Genomic DNA, 16,991 nt, shown 5'->3' with positions numbered 1-16,991 from the left:
GGGACTCCACACATCTGCTGACCTCACAAGAACCAAACGTAGTGAAAGTTTTGAAACTTGAGGAGAATAAATCTAAGATGACTTTTTTGCTTACTCTAGCAAAAGCATATCAACGTCAATCAGGAATGGAAATCAAACCAGAAGTAGATAAAAATCAGGCAACAACTGAATGTGCCAAAAAGCAAAAGAAAGAATATAAGGTGAAAGGACCAGCTAAGAAGGCAAGAAATGTGGAAAATGCATAAATATAGTTGCAAGTATAGAAAATTTCTGGAAGAACCTCATGTTGATCAGGAACAAACACAGAAATGGTTAAGGAGAGGCGAATTCAAAACAAGAGATAAAAGGTTAATATTGGTGGCCCAAGATACGCAGGTTTACAAAGTCCATTGAATATTTGGGGGAAACAGACAAGTGAAGGTTTTGTAAAACTGAATTGGAAACAGCGGCACACCTCATTGCTGGTTGTGATATACTAATAGCAGAAGGACTGTATACTAAAAGGTATAATAATGTGGCAAGCTTGTTGCACTGGGGATTGTACAAACATTATGGTACTGAAGTGGCTGAAAAACACTGGAAACATGAGCCACAAAGCATCATAGAAAATGATGGTCTACATCTCATGGAATCACCTATTGCCAACAGTTCAAAAGTGAGATGCTAAAAAACTGGATATAGTGGTGGTTGTAAAGAAGACTAAAGTAGCAGTGATCATTGAAATCTCTACACCCAGTGACAACAGTGTTTTGCATACAGAGAGACGCAAAGTTATAAAATATCAGGATCTGTAAGCAGAAACGAGAGCAATGTGGAAGAAAGATACCCAGACAGTTCCAGTAGTAGTAGGAGCAACGTTTTTTATAAAAAAGAATCTATAATCGTATTTAGATATGTTACTTCTTCAAGTAACCCCATATGAATTGCAGAAGGAGTCATTACTGGGCACATTGCGGGTGCTGTGAAGAGCACCTCTGGCTGACAATAGACTGAAACATAGTGATTTCATGAAATTTAATTGTACTTTTACTTAGTAATGGGTTACAGTCCCATCTTGGTATTAGAAACCCAAAAGACTTGGAGAAATAAAAAAAAAAAAATCAGATTATGAAAAACTGCTTTTTGAATGTTGTTTAGTTCCCTGTAATTTCAGGAAAAGTACTATTTTGTGAAAATTCACATGTGCACATGTGTAAGGTGATAAAATACACTAGTTACCATTCGTTTACATCAATTTCAGATTTTTGTTGCTTACCACTATCTATATAAATGAAGGTTTCAAATGTCTAGCTATAATTTTACCAGTGTTGAAGTCCTTTTGCAAAACTCGTGTCATTTTTCTCTTCACAAACCATGGAATAAACATGAAAATATTGTTTGTGGTTTCCTGACACTAAATACTTGTACATGAACTATGTATAGTCTGCTAATTTACTAACTTTTTATGTATCAGATTAGTAGGCAGTGGTTAGCCTGGAATCGGACCCTGGGTCTTCTGATTTATATAACTTGAATGTCTCAGTGGGTTTTCTCTGTAGAAGCAAAAAAAAATTGTAGCAAATATTTCAGCCAACTAGTTTATCCTTGTTTACCTGCTTAAATCTTAACTCTAACTTAACTAGCTTAAATCTAACTAGTAAATAACAAAAACAGCAGAATTTCTTCCTGTTATATTCCTTTGTTTTTCCTCAGTCATCACTGATTTATTTTAACTGTGGCTAGAATTTAAAACAGTGATGACTCTCCCAGCGTCTTGTCTGCATCATGTTTCTCATTCCACTCAGAAGTCAGGGAAATATTGCAAATGGTTAGTAATAAGTACATTTTCACATGTATAATCAAACTTGTCCCTCATATTGTTATGCTGATTCATTAAATATACTGCTGATTTCAGTTTACCTGGGGAGTTAACCTTGTGACAATAAGAAATAAATGTGTATTTAGTCAAAACAACATTTGACAAAGAATACTTTATGCACTTGAGAATTTACACTTGCACATTTCCTTTACCTTTGCTAATAATGGTACTTTGAACAATCTGATCTGTGACCATATTAAGTGGCATAATTTAATATTCTATTTTAAAACTCATTAATCAACCTCCGTGACTATAGTGTTCCAGTAGAATGTGAGTATAGAACATGTAACTCAAGAAATGTAGTCTGTAAAAATCACATTTTTACGAAGAGATCTGAATACTTTGTTTTGTCCACTTTGGAAATTCAGCATATTAAAACTAACTGTACTTTGCAATATTTAAGATCCCAGTTATACAGACAAAGCACCTATTTTTTATTGCAACTTTCAGAACAGACAAAACATTTTGATTTGCTGTTTAATACTTATATAATCTACATTTTCACATACTGAAAACGTTTATCTGCTAATCATATTTTAATATTAACAGTGTCAGTGGTGTAACAGGTATCACACACCTCTTTGGTTCGGAAGGGTATGATTTATATTCCCACACTAGGTGGAGTGATTGCTGATACTGTAGTGTGGAATGAGGCAGGTGCTACTCTGAGTGCATCTTCCCTCAGATGAGATGTGAAACCATACCCCATCTGCCTGAGTTGGTGGTAGCTCAGGTGGATGTGAAAGATCCCACAGCACCTAGAGAAAAGAGTAGGGGAAGATGCCCTGGCTCAGTTTCCCCTGAAAAGGGGCTTCTAGTGGGACTAACCTGCCTGATTAAAAAAGGATCAATAAAATAAATAAATATACTTGAATTCCTGTTGTCAGTAACTTAAATATCTTGTATGCATGTATTTTTGCAGTTAAATGTTGTGGTCTAATTTTATTAAAAATTTCAACCAGTAGAAGCAATACATTTCCTGTACAAAGCCTTCAGCATTAAAAAGTTTTATAAGAAATAAAACCTAAAAGATGCCTGTGTCAACCTTGGGTTGTTTTTTTTTCAATATATGTGGGTGGGGGTACAAGTTTATACAAACAGCGATATTGTGCAACAGTCTGTGTATTCCCATGTTTGCATGCATTTATAATTACTTGTGGACAAATCTGCACATGCCTTTTTCTGTCAAAAATATCAGTCCTTTTTTTGCTGATATGCACATTCTACAGCAAATGGACTGCATTCTGTCAAAAGTATTTTACTGAATTTTTTAAAGTATCATTATGGAGTATTTTCTTGTTTACGGTTCAGTCTTTAACTTATCTAGGAGTAGAGGTACTAAAAGACATTGCCAGGCAGATTTTTTTCTTTTATTTTAAACTATGATGTATTTGCATGTGTCTTCCTGGGGCATTTCAAAACAACAAAGACCATGTTACAGTCTCACATGTGCTACTGCTTAACCAGTCCATGGCTAAAATCCATACTGCAAAAAAGTTAAACTTTGAAACTTGTTTTGCCTCTTGTCTTTAAATATGACAGCTTCTGAGAATCCTGAGAACTCTTAGTTCCTGCCTGCACAACAGTGAAAGATTCCCTTGTATATTCTTTCTCTAATAATTCCTGTCATTTAGCAGAGATTATTTTACCATTCAATTAATGATTTCTAAGATCAAAAAGCATTAATTTATTAGCATTATATTTCAGGGGAGACTCTCTTTAAGAACATATGACATTTCCTCACTGACATGCACTTAAAAAAAGTTTGTCCACTGTTTATACACCTTACAGAATGAAAAACACAGGAACAGTACCTGCTTTCAAAATTTTTCTTTCCAAAAAATGTACTGTGTTATATTCTGAAGTTGCTGCTGCCTTAGCTCTGCATCTCCTGATCTCTATTAAGGGTGTCTAGATGGTCAATTTTGTGGTCTAATTCTGGAAAATGGGCTCCCCTTTTTCCTTCTGGCATTGAGTCTCCTTTCCCTTCGTCTGCTGTCTGTGTCATAAATTGTGTAGGCAAATGTGATAACATGCTAGGTTCTTCTGAAAAACTGACTGAGCAAGCCAGTGTTAACAGGTTCATTATTACAGCCTGTCCAATAAGTCCACTGAGATACAAAAGCAGTTTAATGCAAGATGTTTTATTTACCAGAATAGAGTGAAGTTTAACATGATTTCACGTAATCTAAAACTTGACTTAACATGGCAGAACTACAGACTCTTTTATTACATGAAACAAAGAGCAGAGGACTTCTGGAAAATTCCTTCCAATCATAATTCTTTTCATTGACTGTCAGTAGAAATATGTATTTATTATTCAGAACCTGCCAGTAATGTTACATCCCATCATTATTTTCATTAATGCCCTGGTTATGTTGACTTAATCAGTGCAGTGCACACACAAGGCTGTATACATCAAAGAATATGCAACAAAATTAGATCAAACTATAATATTTTGTGTTTTATAACACACCAGTTCTATGAGCTTTATGTGGCTTGCAGTCCATGCCCTTCAGAATGCAGGCATGGTTCTGGTCTGAAATACAGTAGTACATTTAGTCAATTGCAGTATATGAAATAAAAGTATTAAAGAAAATCCATTCTGACATTTACACTTTATGATATTTCAGTATTATGCTCAACACTTTCCTCACAATTATCCTGAACATTGGAATGTATAACTGGCAAGTGGTGAAAAGACAGAGCAGCATGTATGAATGGTAAAAGGGAAATATCAAAGCAACTGTATTTCTGAAACAAAAAACTGCTCAAGTATTATGTTTAGTTAAACACACACAGATTGTGGTGACAAGGTTTAGGTCCCGAGCGACATGCTCTAGGGACCTAAACCTTGTCACCACAATAAACAGGACATGCTGGAAGGATAGATTCCTGTCCCAGAAACTTCCCATACTATGGAACAGGCTACCCATCTATGTCAAGCAAAGTTCTTCATTTGCACTCTTCAAGAAAAATCTTGATGAGTGGATGGAAAATAGGAAATACACCCCAGGATAACTTCTGTGTCTCTGCTCAACAGTGGCACAGGAAAATAACTTTCTTGGGTGGCGTAAGCCAGGGAACCTTATTGGCTAGGCTTACGTAGGCCCTTAGGCCGATAGCCTAGTACCTACCTATGAACCCATGAAGATGTAACTATTAAGATGATCTTTCATGACAAATTTTGCTTATAAGAATATCTTCAAATATGTTGTTTCCCAAAGCTTGTCTTAATTTAATAATTATTTAAAATATTAAATGAATGTTCTTCGCATGTGTAACGTGTAGTTTTCTGAAATGCAAAAATAGTTTAATGCTATGTATAGCTGCGTTATGCTAAATGCTGTGGTAGGAAAAAACTTCCATGTGCTTCATCTGCAGTCCTCTTTCTCTCCATCAAATTAAAAAAACATGCAAACAGAAATTTACGCATATGGTGCATATACTAGGAAAACAGCTACTAGGGCCCTTATAAGCCTAGCCATGCAACTGGTATGTGACCCACAAATTTGATTTTAGTAGGAGATGATTTTACTGACTGCCTCCGTCCATCAGAGACATAGGTGCAAGACCAGGGGAGAATTTCTGATTACCCATCCATTTTTCTGAGTTGCACTTGAATAGGGTTAGGGAGAAACTATACATCACATGGATGGGAGAGCCTGTTACAGAGCATGGGAATTCTCTGAGAAGCATATCTGTCTGTCCAACATGTTCTATTTATGAAGCAAGCAAAATTTAGGTCTTTTGATCTAGCAGGACTGATGCTGTTTGTTTTGCAGATGTGCAAAGGGTTCATCAAAACAGGGTCCAGGGATATCTTGTATACCAGATGACGATCACTTCTCCGAAGTCTCTGTGATACCAAGTAGAGAGGGCTTTAAGGTGATCAGCATAGGATTTTGTGTTTACTCTGTGTATTCTTTTCATAATGAACCTTTGTGGAAATTCCAGTTGCTGCATGTGTCTGGTCAGGTACATACTGAATACTTCTACGTTGAAGCATTTTCAAACTACCTTGGACACATTTTGGTCTATGGCTCAGTTGCTATCTCCATGAACTCTCTGATCCCTGACTAGTGAATCAACTTTTGATGGTGATTTATTGATTATGTTGTTACCTGGAGTGGCCGACTTCCCTTAAGGTACTATAATGTATTTCTTGGCACTGAGTTTTAGGCCATGGCTTTAGCATAAAGTGTTTGTCTGTGCTGGACCTTCCTGATGGGTATTCTCATCTTATGGAGATTCAGTGACTGGTCCCAGTTTGCAGTCTTCTGTGAACCTGGTCAGCCTGAAGCCTTTAATATTTGCTTTGACCTCCAAGAAGTAGATGCCAAAAAAGAAGAGCAGGCCCAGCACAGAGCCCTGAGGGACTGCACTGTTGACCAGCCTCTTTGTGGAGGTGGCCTTACCAATCCTAACATTTGGAATCCTATCCGTGAACCATCTAGCTATTCAGTAGGGTATAAAGGGGTTTATGCCTGGTTCTGTAAGTTTGTTGACAATGCCCTAGTGAGTTATTATACCAAATGATTTAGTTATATCTAGATGTAGGCAGTATATACACCATGTTCTCCTCATCTATTACTTAGTGAACTTTTCAAAGAAGTCCACCAGGTTCAGTAATCATGACCTTCCTTTGACAAAGCCAAACTGGGATGAATCCAATGTTTGGAGGTCATCTATGCTCTTGCTGATAATTTCCATGTTGATTCTTCCCATGGCTTTGCAAATAAGACTAGTCAGACTAATAGGTCTGAAGTTTTCAAGATCTGTTTAAGTTCCTCCCTTATGAAGGGGGATGACCATTACAGTCTTCTATTCTCATGCCACAAAGCCTGTTTTAAGACTGTACCTAAATAGTGACTCCGTGGAAACTGATAAGTCATATTTTAGATTGTTCAGGAGGTATCCCAGGATATTATCAGGGTCCATTGAGGCTGTGTTCTTGGCTTTGTGCACAGGCAATATATGCTTCCTAGTTATAGTCTGTGGTTATTTCTTGGTGGATGGTTAGGGGTGGCAGGGTGGATAAAACTTGGAACTTAATTTGCCCACTAACAGGTTCACAATATCACTAAGCTCAGTAAATGTAGCACCCTTAGCCACTAGTTCAGCACATTGCTGTGTGCTGTCCTAGGGGTTTCTAACATAGCTGAAGGCCTTATGATTACCTTTCAACTGGGAGGCTGTCTTAACATCAAAGTTGGCTTTGTTTGATCTTAGTTGATTATTTAGTTTGATGAGTGAATTAATATCTTTATGGAAATTACCCTTCCTGATTTTTGCCATATTTTTTTTCCTTTTGTTGTATGTCCTGTTTAATTTTGGATACCACCAGGGTAGTTTGTTGCTGGAGCTAGTTCTGGGCTTATTTCTGGTAGGTACAGCAGCCTCTATGGATCATTGATATGGTTTTACAGAGTTGCTGAGAGCAGTTCAGCATAGGCAGCTGTTTTCCCGGGCTTGGAGGGGAATGAATTTTGACAAACCATAATGTAAGAAAAGGTAGTTTGCTTTGCAATATTTCCTATCTGTTACTAGTTTTACTGGGGTTGTGGAGTTGATTTTGATTTAGAAGCTGACAGCTTTATGGTCGTATCTTACGAATGAGGATGAGACATGGGGGGGGGTGTTTTGTTCTCATATATTTGTGAGTACGTGGTCCTATTTGCTGGAGGCTCTAGTGGCATATTCGCTGTTTGGTCAAGGGTTTTTGTATTTATGAAGTCCAGGAATTTCTGTGCCTGTAGATTTGAGGATGTAGGATTTCCAGTCTGTAGAGCAGTAATTAAAGTCTCCCATAATTAGGGTGTTAGGTTGGATGGCAAGTGTCTCTAACAGGTTGAAGTAAGTCTCTTGTGCTTTTTGGGATATGGAGGGTGACCTGTCACTGGCTAAGATATGGTACTTGATTTTTTCAATGGAGATCTGTACATGGAAGAATGCCAGCACATCATATTGTTTGACCAACCTAGAGGTATGCTTGCTGTTGGTGTTTATTGACACATCTCCACCTTTAGCCCTTGTCTGTGCAGCTACTGATCTAAAAGTGTTTAAGGCATTGAAACTTTACACTACCAGTGTACTATTTGCTCCTTTAAACCATGTCTCAGTGTGATTCACAGAGCCCTGGGGACTCCACTGATGACCAATCTCTTTGTGGTCTCTGCAGTCCTAACTTTCTGTGTTCTCTCTGTGAGCCAACTGGCTATCCAGTGAGTTTCACAAAGATTTATGCCTAATTCCACAAGTTTGTTTGTAATGCTTGATCGGGGTATTCTGTCAAATGACTCAACTTTGTCACAGTAGGCAGTATGCCCTGTTTTGCTTTATCCATTGCCTTGGTAACCTTCTCAAAGATGTCCACCAGGTTCAGTAGACATGACCTGCCTTTTATGAAACCAGATTTGAGTTAGGCCCAGTGTCTGAATGTTTTTTATTTCATTGTTAATCATTCTCATGATAAATCTTTCCATGGCTTTGCATGTGAGACTAGTCAAACTAATGGTTCTGTAATTCACTGGATCTGTTGATGGTACACCCTTGTACAAGGGGGATAACAATTGCAGTCTTCCATTATTATGGCACAAAGTCTGTGCGTAGGCTGTGGTTGAATAGTGATATCAGTGGTGCTCTAATAGGTCATATTTCAGGCTATGTAGGAGGCATCCTGGGATATTATCTGACTCATTGAAGTATTCTTGATTTATCTTATACTTTCTCCCTTGTAATCATTGGCGGGGTTATGTTAGATGGTATTTCCTGGGGAAAATGGCTGCCCATGGTGGGGGGGGGGGGGGGTAAAGGAGCTAAATTTCTTAGCCAGAAGATTTGCTATAGCTCACATTTCTGTGAATGTGGCTGAATTTCCCAATAGTTCAGCACACTTGTATGCTGCCTTTGAGGTTTCGGACATAGCTAAAGAAGGCCTTATGTTTGTCTGTGGCCAGGGACACGATCATTACCTCAAAATTTGCTTTGGTGGATTTAATTAGTCCTCTTAGTTGTCTGTTCAGTTTGATGAGATAGTGTTTTATCTTTTTTTGGTGATACAGTTCCTAATTTTATCTATAATGGTTTTGTTTTGTTGTACAATCTGTTTATTGCTGGATTTCACTGGAGTGGTTCCTTTTTTTTAAGTTTCAGGCTTATTTCTGATAGGTATAGCAGCCTCTATGTAATCACTGACATCATTGTTCAGAGTTTCTGTGAATAATTCTGCATAGGCTGATGAATTATCTGGGTTTGGAGGGGCCTGACATTTTGACAGGTTGTCCCTTAATAAAAGGTAGTTTGCCTTGGAGTAGTTTTTAACTGTTACAGGGTTTGCTAGGTTTACAGAACTGATTCTTATTTCGATGGAGACTGCTTTGTGGTCTGACCTTACCAGAGAGGACAAGACATTGGGGTGGGGTTACAGCATTCTCCCATATTTGCGAGCACCAGGTTCAATATGTTTGAACCTCTGGTAACAGTATATACTAACTGGTCCAGCTTGTTTGTGTTTACACTATCTAGGAATCTCTGCTCCTCCAAATTTGTTGTCATGTAGGATTAACAGTTTACAGAGGAGTAATTAAAGTCCCATAAGTATGGTATTTGGTTGAATGGTGGATGTCACCAGTAAGTCTAAGTATGAGCTATGGGATTCATGGTTCATAGGTGTGTAATAGGCTAACAACCACTAAGGCCTTTTTAAGCCTAGCCATACATCCTGAATCTCTAACACGTTTTGGTATCTTTGATAAGTGTAAGCAGGGATTGGGAGATGAAACATCTACAAGCAGAGGTCTGGAAGATGAACAATTTATATGCTACCAGTGTCCATTGGAGATATTGGTGCCAAACCAGGGATGATTTTCCTGTTCCCAGCCATTTGTCCAAATTACACTTGAATTGGGTTAAGGAGGGACTCTGCTTCACATGGGTGGGAGCCTGTTCCAGAGAATGGTAGTTTCTGGTATACATACCTGTCTCTCCAGCAGGTGCTGTTTATATCGCAGGCAAGGTTTAAATCTTTAGAATGGGTAATTCTGGTGCTGTTTGATTTGTGGATATGCAAGAGGTGCATCAGGGTAGAGTCTGACAAAGCCTTCTATGCCAGCGGTAGATCTCCCCTCAACAGCTTGTTGTAGACAGAATACAGAGACAGGGCTTTGAAATTGTCTGCATAAGACATGTTACTTACACCTGGTATTCTTTTAGTGAGCAATCTCTGTGGACATGTGCTTGGTTAGGTACATTCCAAAGGAGGGCATTGTACTCAGTGATATGTCTGATGAATGCTGAATACCGTGTAACAATGACCTCTTTGACCTAAATGCCATATCTTTGTTTATAAGTTGCACAACATAGAATGATTTCCTAACTGCTGTAGACATGTAAGGGTCAAAGGCAAGATTATTGTCTATGTGTGACCTCAAGTTTCTTGACTACTTGGTTGACTATTAGGAGTATGCTGTCAATATGATAGGTACCAGGGTGGATGACTTCCTGAAGGATGCTATTATGCCTAGCTTCGCAATTAGTTTTAGTCCATAGCTCTGACACAAGTTGTCTGTGTCAGCCCTTCCTGTAGAACATTAGTGTTGGTGGGGGATTCTGTGACTGCTCCCAGTTTGCAGTTGTCTGCAGATTTGGTCAGCTAGAGGCCCTTGATATTGATGTTGACTTCAAAGAAGTAAATGCCAAAAAGAAACGGTCCCAGGACCAATCCCTGAAGAACTCCCCTTGTGACTGGCCTTTTTGTAGAGGTGGACTATCCAGTTCTAACTTCCTGGGCTCTATGGGACAAAAGAGGGTGACCTATAGCTTGCTAGGTTCTGATAAGGGCCTTTGTCTATGGTAATCTGGATGGAGAGGAACTCCCATGTGTCCTCCTGTTTAACCAACCTAGAGGTATGCTTGTTATTGATGTAGATTGAGACACCTGCACCTTTAGTCCCTGTCTGTGCAGTTGCTGGTCTTAATGTGTGAAAAGCACTGAAGCCTTGCATTACCAGGGTATTCTCTGTGGCTTTAAAGCATGTCTTGGTAAGTGCACAGATGTCCACATTCCCAAAGGTGAAGAGAGCTTAGACGGAGTGGAGCTTCTTGTTTAGACTCCTGTCATCGAGAAATAACACCTTTAGATTTCCTTGGATAGATTTTGCTGTGTTCAGAGTCAAAGTAAATTTTATTGTCTTTTAGCCTACACAAGTGCAGCCTAAACAAAATTGCATGCAACAGGTTTGAATTGAGAAGACATATATGTACATACAATAACACATAGAACGAACATATATTCATCATTTCACATTAGACAGGTTATTGTACTCCATATTACCACAGTTTACCTTATCAATAATTTTCAGCAGCCAAATGATTTCTTATTGCACAAGTTCCTATTGTACTGTGTGATTCCCACATTAAAGAGGAGGATCATTTTCATCTGTGTATTGTTTGTTTAGCATCCAAATTCTCTCTCATTTATTTGAACCAAAAGAGTTGGCTGTCCCATATCGTGTCAGTGTCCAGCTTCCCTGAGATTATTGTTAGAGTTCAAAAGTCTCACCGCCTGAGGGAAGAAGCTGTTTCTGAACCTGGATGTTTTACAGTGCATTCTGCACTATCTTCTGCCAGATGACAAACATGTGAACAGTTCATAAGCAAGGTGTATATGATTCTTGATTATTTTTGCAGCTCTGTTGTGACATTGTGCTGTTTATAACTCTTGTAGTGCTGGAAGTTTGGAGCCCATTATCCTTTCTGCCACTTTCACTATCCTTTGTAAGGCTTTTTGGGCCGAAAATGAGCAACTGCTGTACCACACTGAAAAGTTACACATTAGGCTATTCTCTATGATACCCCTATATGTTGGTAGGTTTGTCAATTTGACATTGCTTAAAAAAGGGTCTGTGGGTGAGGACAGTCTTAAAGCCAATATTTGAAAGCCTAGAGGGGACAGGTGAAGACCATCCTTGGCAAAGTAACATGTTTTATTGACCATGTCATCCCATGCTGACAGTCAAAAAATGGGTATCAGTGCAGTGATAAGCCCAGTATGTTCCAAGAAAAGCAAATAAAAGAAAAAAATGGACAAAAACGGAACCACGAACAAACTTTTAATAAAACTTTAAAAAGTTATATGAAACATAAAATAAAAACAAAACGCAAGTTTCAAAATGCACTTTTACCATAGAGGCGCCATAAAATCGATACAAACAACCAAAGCTGAATCCATTTATACTGATAGTGAATAAGTCACATGATGTTATTTAAGTTGCTTATGCAAAAGCCTTAAATAAGGCTTTAAAGTTACCATGTCATTAAGACCAGGAGTAATATGAGCTCTAAACCTGAAAATCCATTTAAGTTCTTCATATTCAGTGAGGTCATTCATGCTGCCCCCTCTTAAAGGTGTTGGTAATGTTTTCAAAATTGCAAACTTAAAAGTGAGTGTACTATCAGTGTTCTTTATGTGTTTACATAAAGCATTAGTCAGAATGTTCCTGTTTATATCCGAGAGATGTTGCCCTATTCTCTCTCTCAAAAATTTCCTCTTGGTCTTCCCTATATAATATGCATTACATTTGCAACATGTGGCATAATAAATGAGATTAGTAGAGTTGCAATTACCATAAGCATATAGGGTGAAATCCTTTCTACTCACAGGATGCTGGATGTGTTTGTCAGTGTATATGTATGTGCAATAAACAACAACTGTTGTATCTGAAAGTTCCATTCTTGTTATTACTAAAGGATAGAAAACTAAGCCACTGTTCCTTATAAGAGTTTATTCTTAAGATTGGCACTTATTTTATGACTAAAACTAGGTGTTTCATCTAAAACATTACTAAGCTGTAGAACAACCATTAGAATAGGCCAATACTTGCAAACAATTTGTTTAACACTGGATGTGTTCATATTGTATGTAAAGGTATATCTGCATCTAGGTGCTTGCTTACATTGTATATTAAGTTCTTGTGAAATTCTACAAAAAAGGGGTTTATAGTCTGTATCCCATTTATTTAAGATGTCATTTTTATTGGTGTTAACATTGTTGATTTTATAACCTGTATTGGCAAACTCATTAGCCATAGTCACATTTGTGTAAGCTGATAAATACTATATCTCCCTAGAACGACACCAGAAACTAAACCAATTATTATAGTCAGTCATCTTATGTTCGTACTGTGGCATCATCTTTGGTGAAGGTAGAATGCTGTTCAGTGTTAGGCACACACCAGCCTTTAACACACGGTCAAAGAGCTCCATAATTGTCTCTCTTCATATAGTCTGGGGGTGGGGTGTTGTACATCCCAGGTCATTTACACCTAAATGGACTAATGACTGAATCATACTCGCACCTGTGGTGCAGTGACTTGAGTGTATGAGTAACTTGGCAAATCCTTGCCCTGATAGACAACTGACTGTTATTTTCTCCTTGTTCAGCCTTGTGAATGGGGCATCAGTATGTCATTCAGTGGAGTTCCCTATGACTAAAGTCCTGGGTAGTGTATCTGCTTGCCTTATGGGCTTGGACATTGAGGGTCCCCTAGTTATGACTGTATGTACAGAGTTGGGTGTTGTTTCTGTTGAGTGCTTTTGGGTTTGCCGAGGATAATCTTTGCAGGTAGAATGGCTGGGAGGTCTTTGGAGATTGGGAAGATTGCATTTAAGTGCATCAGCATTAGTAGGTCTTTGTGGTAGGTGCATACAATGTGTGATGGGAGTAGCATGTGTGTTTTTGACATCCATATTGTTATGAGTGTCTGTACGTGAGAGTTTTGCTTCAGGAGAAATTGTGTATATACATCTCGTGCATACTTTGTTTCTTTGAGGATTAAATTGTTGAGAGTGAACATTAGACAGTTGTTATATTGTCTCAGAATACCTATATTCAGCAAACTGGCTGTGGGGGAATTGAAAAAGTGCAAATCCATGATATCCGATCCTTTATTTGGTGAGCTACAAGATTGCAGTGCACAAGGCTTTAATAGTGGACTGACTAAGGGTGCTTTTGAGGCTAGAGACTAGACTAGGCTATGTAATAGTAAATTCAAGGGGCAGTGCCCCTCAACACACAAACTAGCTGCTGTATGCTACTCAACACACAAAATAGTTGGTCTACACTCACGAGTTACTGGTACAGTTTCAGAGGAGGCTTTGTAAGGAAAGTTTGTTTTTAGGTGTTGGCATCTGTACAGGGCACTGCTGCATGATGGGCAGAGGTGCACAAGACTCCAAATTTATACAGGCCCATAATACACAGGAAACTGGATTCTTCATCCTCTGGGCAATAAACAATTATACTTGCAACTTTCTTATGAGTGACTTGCTCAGAATTGCATAGCTGAGAAATGAAAGCTTTGGGCATCAAACCCAGGACTGCTATATGGTCTAAGCTTAGTAGCACGTAGTCCTAAAACTTGTGTTAAACTGGAAGACAAAAAAGGGAAAAAGTATCCAAGACTGAGATATTAATGGGATAGAACAGGCTAGACAAGAAGAGCAGGAAGTGATTTGTGTGGTGCTCAGGATTTGAAGCCACTGTTTGTGTCATTAACCTTTGGAATGGCATATAATATGGGGTCTGCAGAAGAATGGAGGGCTTCAATGTAGAACATGGAAGCCTGAGATGCTAGTAGATTGACTGTTCAGGCATGAAAGTATAGAGTGTAAAAGGACAATAGGAGACAACAGGAGGCCAGCAGATAGGATGAGGTGGGAAGTAGGTAGGAGAAGGGCAGAAAAAAATCGAATATGAGCAATGATTGTCAGAAATGCAGGAAGGTGGCACACAGTAAAGCAAAGTGTGAAGTAGGGAGATGCAAGAGCATAGGGTCTGTAGTGAGGAACTGGTCAGCTGCATGGTAGAAGATATAGGGTTGTGGTTAAAGGGACAGTTTCAGAATTTAAAAATGTAACTAGTGTGCTATTATAAGGGTCTCTTCTGAGTCCAGTACTCAACAATGTGTTTATCTCAAGACAAATCTGAGGGAACAAGATCAACCGCTTTGATGAGAGTACATAGGTGCAGCAGTGGAGGATGGTGTGAAGGTGTTTAACACATGATGTGGACAAAAATGTTTCAAATGAGTTTTGTTATAAACAAATTTAAAATGCTACACTTAGAGCACAACATTTCTCATGTAAAGTATCAGCCTGAAGCAGTGGAAATGATTGCAAGAAAGCAGGGAAAAGATCTTGGGGGGATGATGATAATGATCTCACATCTTGAATGGACCACAGAATGAAAAGTGAGAGGGTGCTGGCAGCATGCAGGATGCTGGGGAGTATCCTTAGGGGTATAGAGTCCAGAAGCTGAGAGGTAGTCTTTACTTTTCACAGGATTTTTGTCAGATCACATCTTGAGTATTGTGTGAAGTTCTGGAGGCCACATAAAAAAGGGCAGCAGGCTGCTTACAGGAATCCAGCGATCTAACAAAATGATCCATTTGGATAGAGGGGAATTAATATGACCATAGGCTACAGAAGCAAAAGTTTGATTTTCTTATGTGAGATTAGAAAAGAAAGTAGAGCCTGGTATTGATATATAGGACCATGTCAGGGAAACATTGAGGGGTTATTGTGAACAGGAATAAAAGAGGGGAAAGAAGATGTACAGGCCGCAGCTTCTAAGAAAAATCTGCTGACTTCATCTCTGGAAGTACTTTCTCACACACAGATGTATGGAGCCATGGAATGCATTTTTGGAGTAGGTGATGGAGAATAAATCCACAGAGGCATTCAGAAGGTCATTTGAAAATGTGGGAAAAATAATAAGGGTGAAAGGTAAAGGTAGAAGAAAAGTAGAATGTTAAAGAGAACCTGGATAGGAGATATAATGGAGCATGCTATGCTATTTTGGCATGTGATGGCAACATGTATTCTGACAGAAGGCACTCATGGACTTCAAGTATGGCAACTAGAAAAATTTCAGAATTTTGCAAGCTGGACTTATTAAATGTGGAAACTATAGGATTTTTGTGTGTAAAATCTAACATGCTGAGCATATCATTTTTTTTCCTTTTTTTTTTTTTTTTTTTTAATTGCAGGACTGGTACATGGGAGGAAAGAGGGAATTCTACCTATGGGGATCAGGCCGACATGGACAACTGGCCGATGCAGGAACAAGTGCCTTGACTCCAACGCTTGCACATTCACTATCACAGGCTGAAAAGGTAATATTTTAATTAAATATTCTGTATATCTTCTGATTTTATGATGGGCACAACATTTTTTTTATCAACATTGGACAAAACAACATAGAGTGATGTATAGAATTAAGCAAATAATCAGGACACCCTGATTCTTAAAATGCCGCAGGTAACTATTAAAAGATTATTTTCATGGCTTCTAAACAGACAGTCTTGCTGACAGTCTTCATTCCCCTCACGTGGCATTTCTCTCCAAAGACTTGTACTTGGGCATAGATCCTTTCGTAGTTCTGGTATTGCTATCCCTGTCTCACTTATTCTTCTCTCAGAGTTCACCTGTCTACTGTTTCTGATTTCCAGCAAAGTGCCATCTCTTTGTCATTGGCTTCCTTGAAGGTTTGCAAGACCTTTCTTTTTTGACTTTCCATCATGGATCTTCTTTCTCTTTGGTATCTTCATTTTGTAAAAAGAAAATAAAAGTAACTCAGCCTCTTTTTGAACTTGCAGCCACACAGAACTGGAGTTTGTTTCATGGAAGGCTCATTTTCTTGTGGCTATTACCTCAGCCAGTAGAATTCCTTAGTTTAAGGCCTTGTGCGTGAAAGGCAGATTATCCATGAGATCTGCTTTCATGCCTGAAGTGGAAAACATAAAGGAATATATTATTTTACCAGTGTTTTCCTAATTCAAGCATTGCATTATATGGATGTTCACTGACAACTCAAATTTTACACTGAAACACCCAACTTTAACCTCCAAGATGGCTGCAAACTATTCAAAAAGCTTAATTTCAGCTCTCCCAGAGTAAAAAAGAAACCATGAAACAAAGGCCAGTAATTCTGCCAGTTTTAATAAAATTCACTTACTAGTAATAAGTACGCTGCATGGGTGGCAGCAAAGAGGAAACTCAGAGAGACTGAATGAAAATCAGCTAGAAAAGGTGAAGGAAAAACAAGGACTAGGAAGAATCCAGGAGCTGTTCA

At 38.5% G+C, this 16,991-nt stretch overlaps 1 protein-coding gene across 1 annotated transcript in view; it reads left to right on the top strand.

The window, feature by feature from the left end:
- The window catches only part of LOC122815150 (probable E3 ubiquitin-protein ligase HERC1), a 5,886,073-nt gene that overhangs the window by 4,885,351 nt on the left and 983,731 nt on the right, over nucleotides 1–16,991 (top strand). The window contains exon 63 of the mRNA XM_044087407.1: nucleotides 15,907–16,032. Within this exon, the coding sequence (XP_043943342.1) occupies nucleotides 15,907–16,032 (126 nt within the window). The remainder of the gene's footprint in view (nucleotides 1–15,906; nucleotides 16,033–16,991) is intronic.

The sequence above is a fragment of the Protopterus annectens genome, chromosome 1.part1 (genome assembly GCF_019279795.1).
Source record: "Protopterus annectens isolate FY-2018-M chromosome 1.part1, PAN1.0, whole genome shotgun sequence".
Classification (NCBI taxonomy): domain Eukaryota; kingdom Metazoa; phylum Chordata; order Ceratodontiformes; family Protopteridae; genus Protopterus; species Protopterus annectens.
Note: the sequence above shows the minus strand (reverse complement) of the source record. Positions and strands in the feature narration are given on the sequence as shown.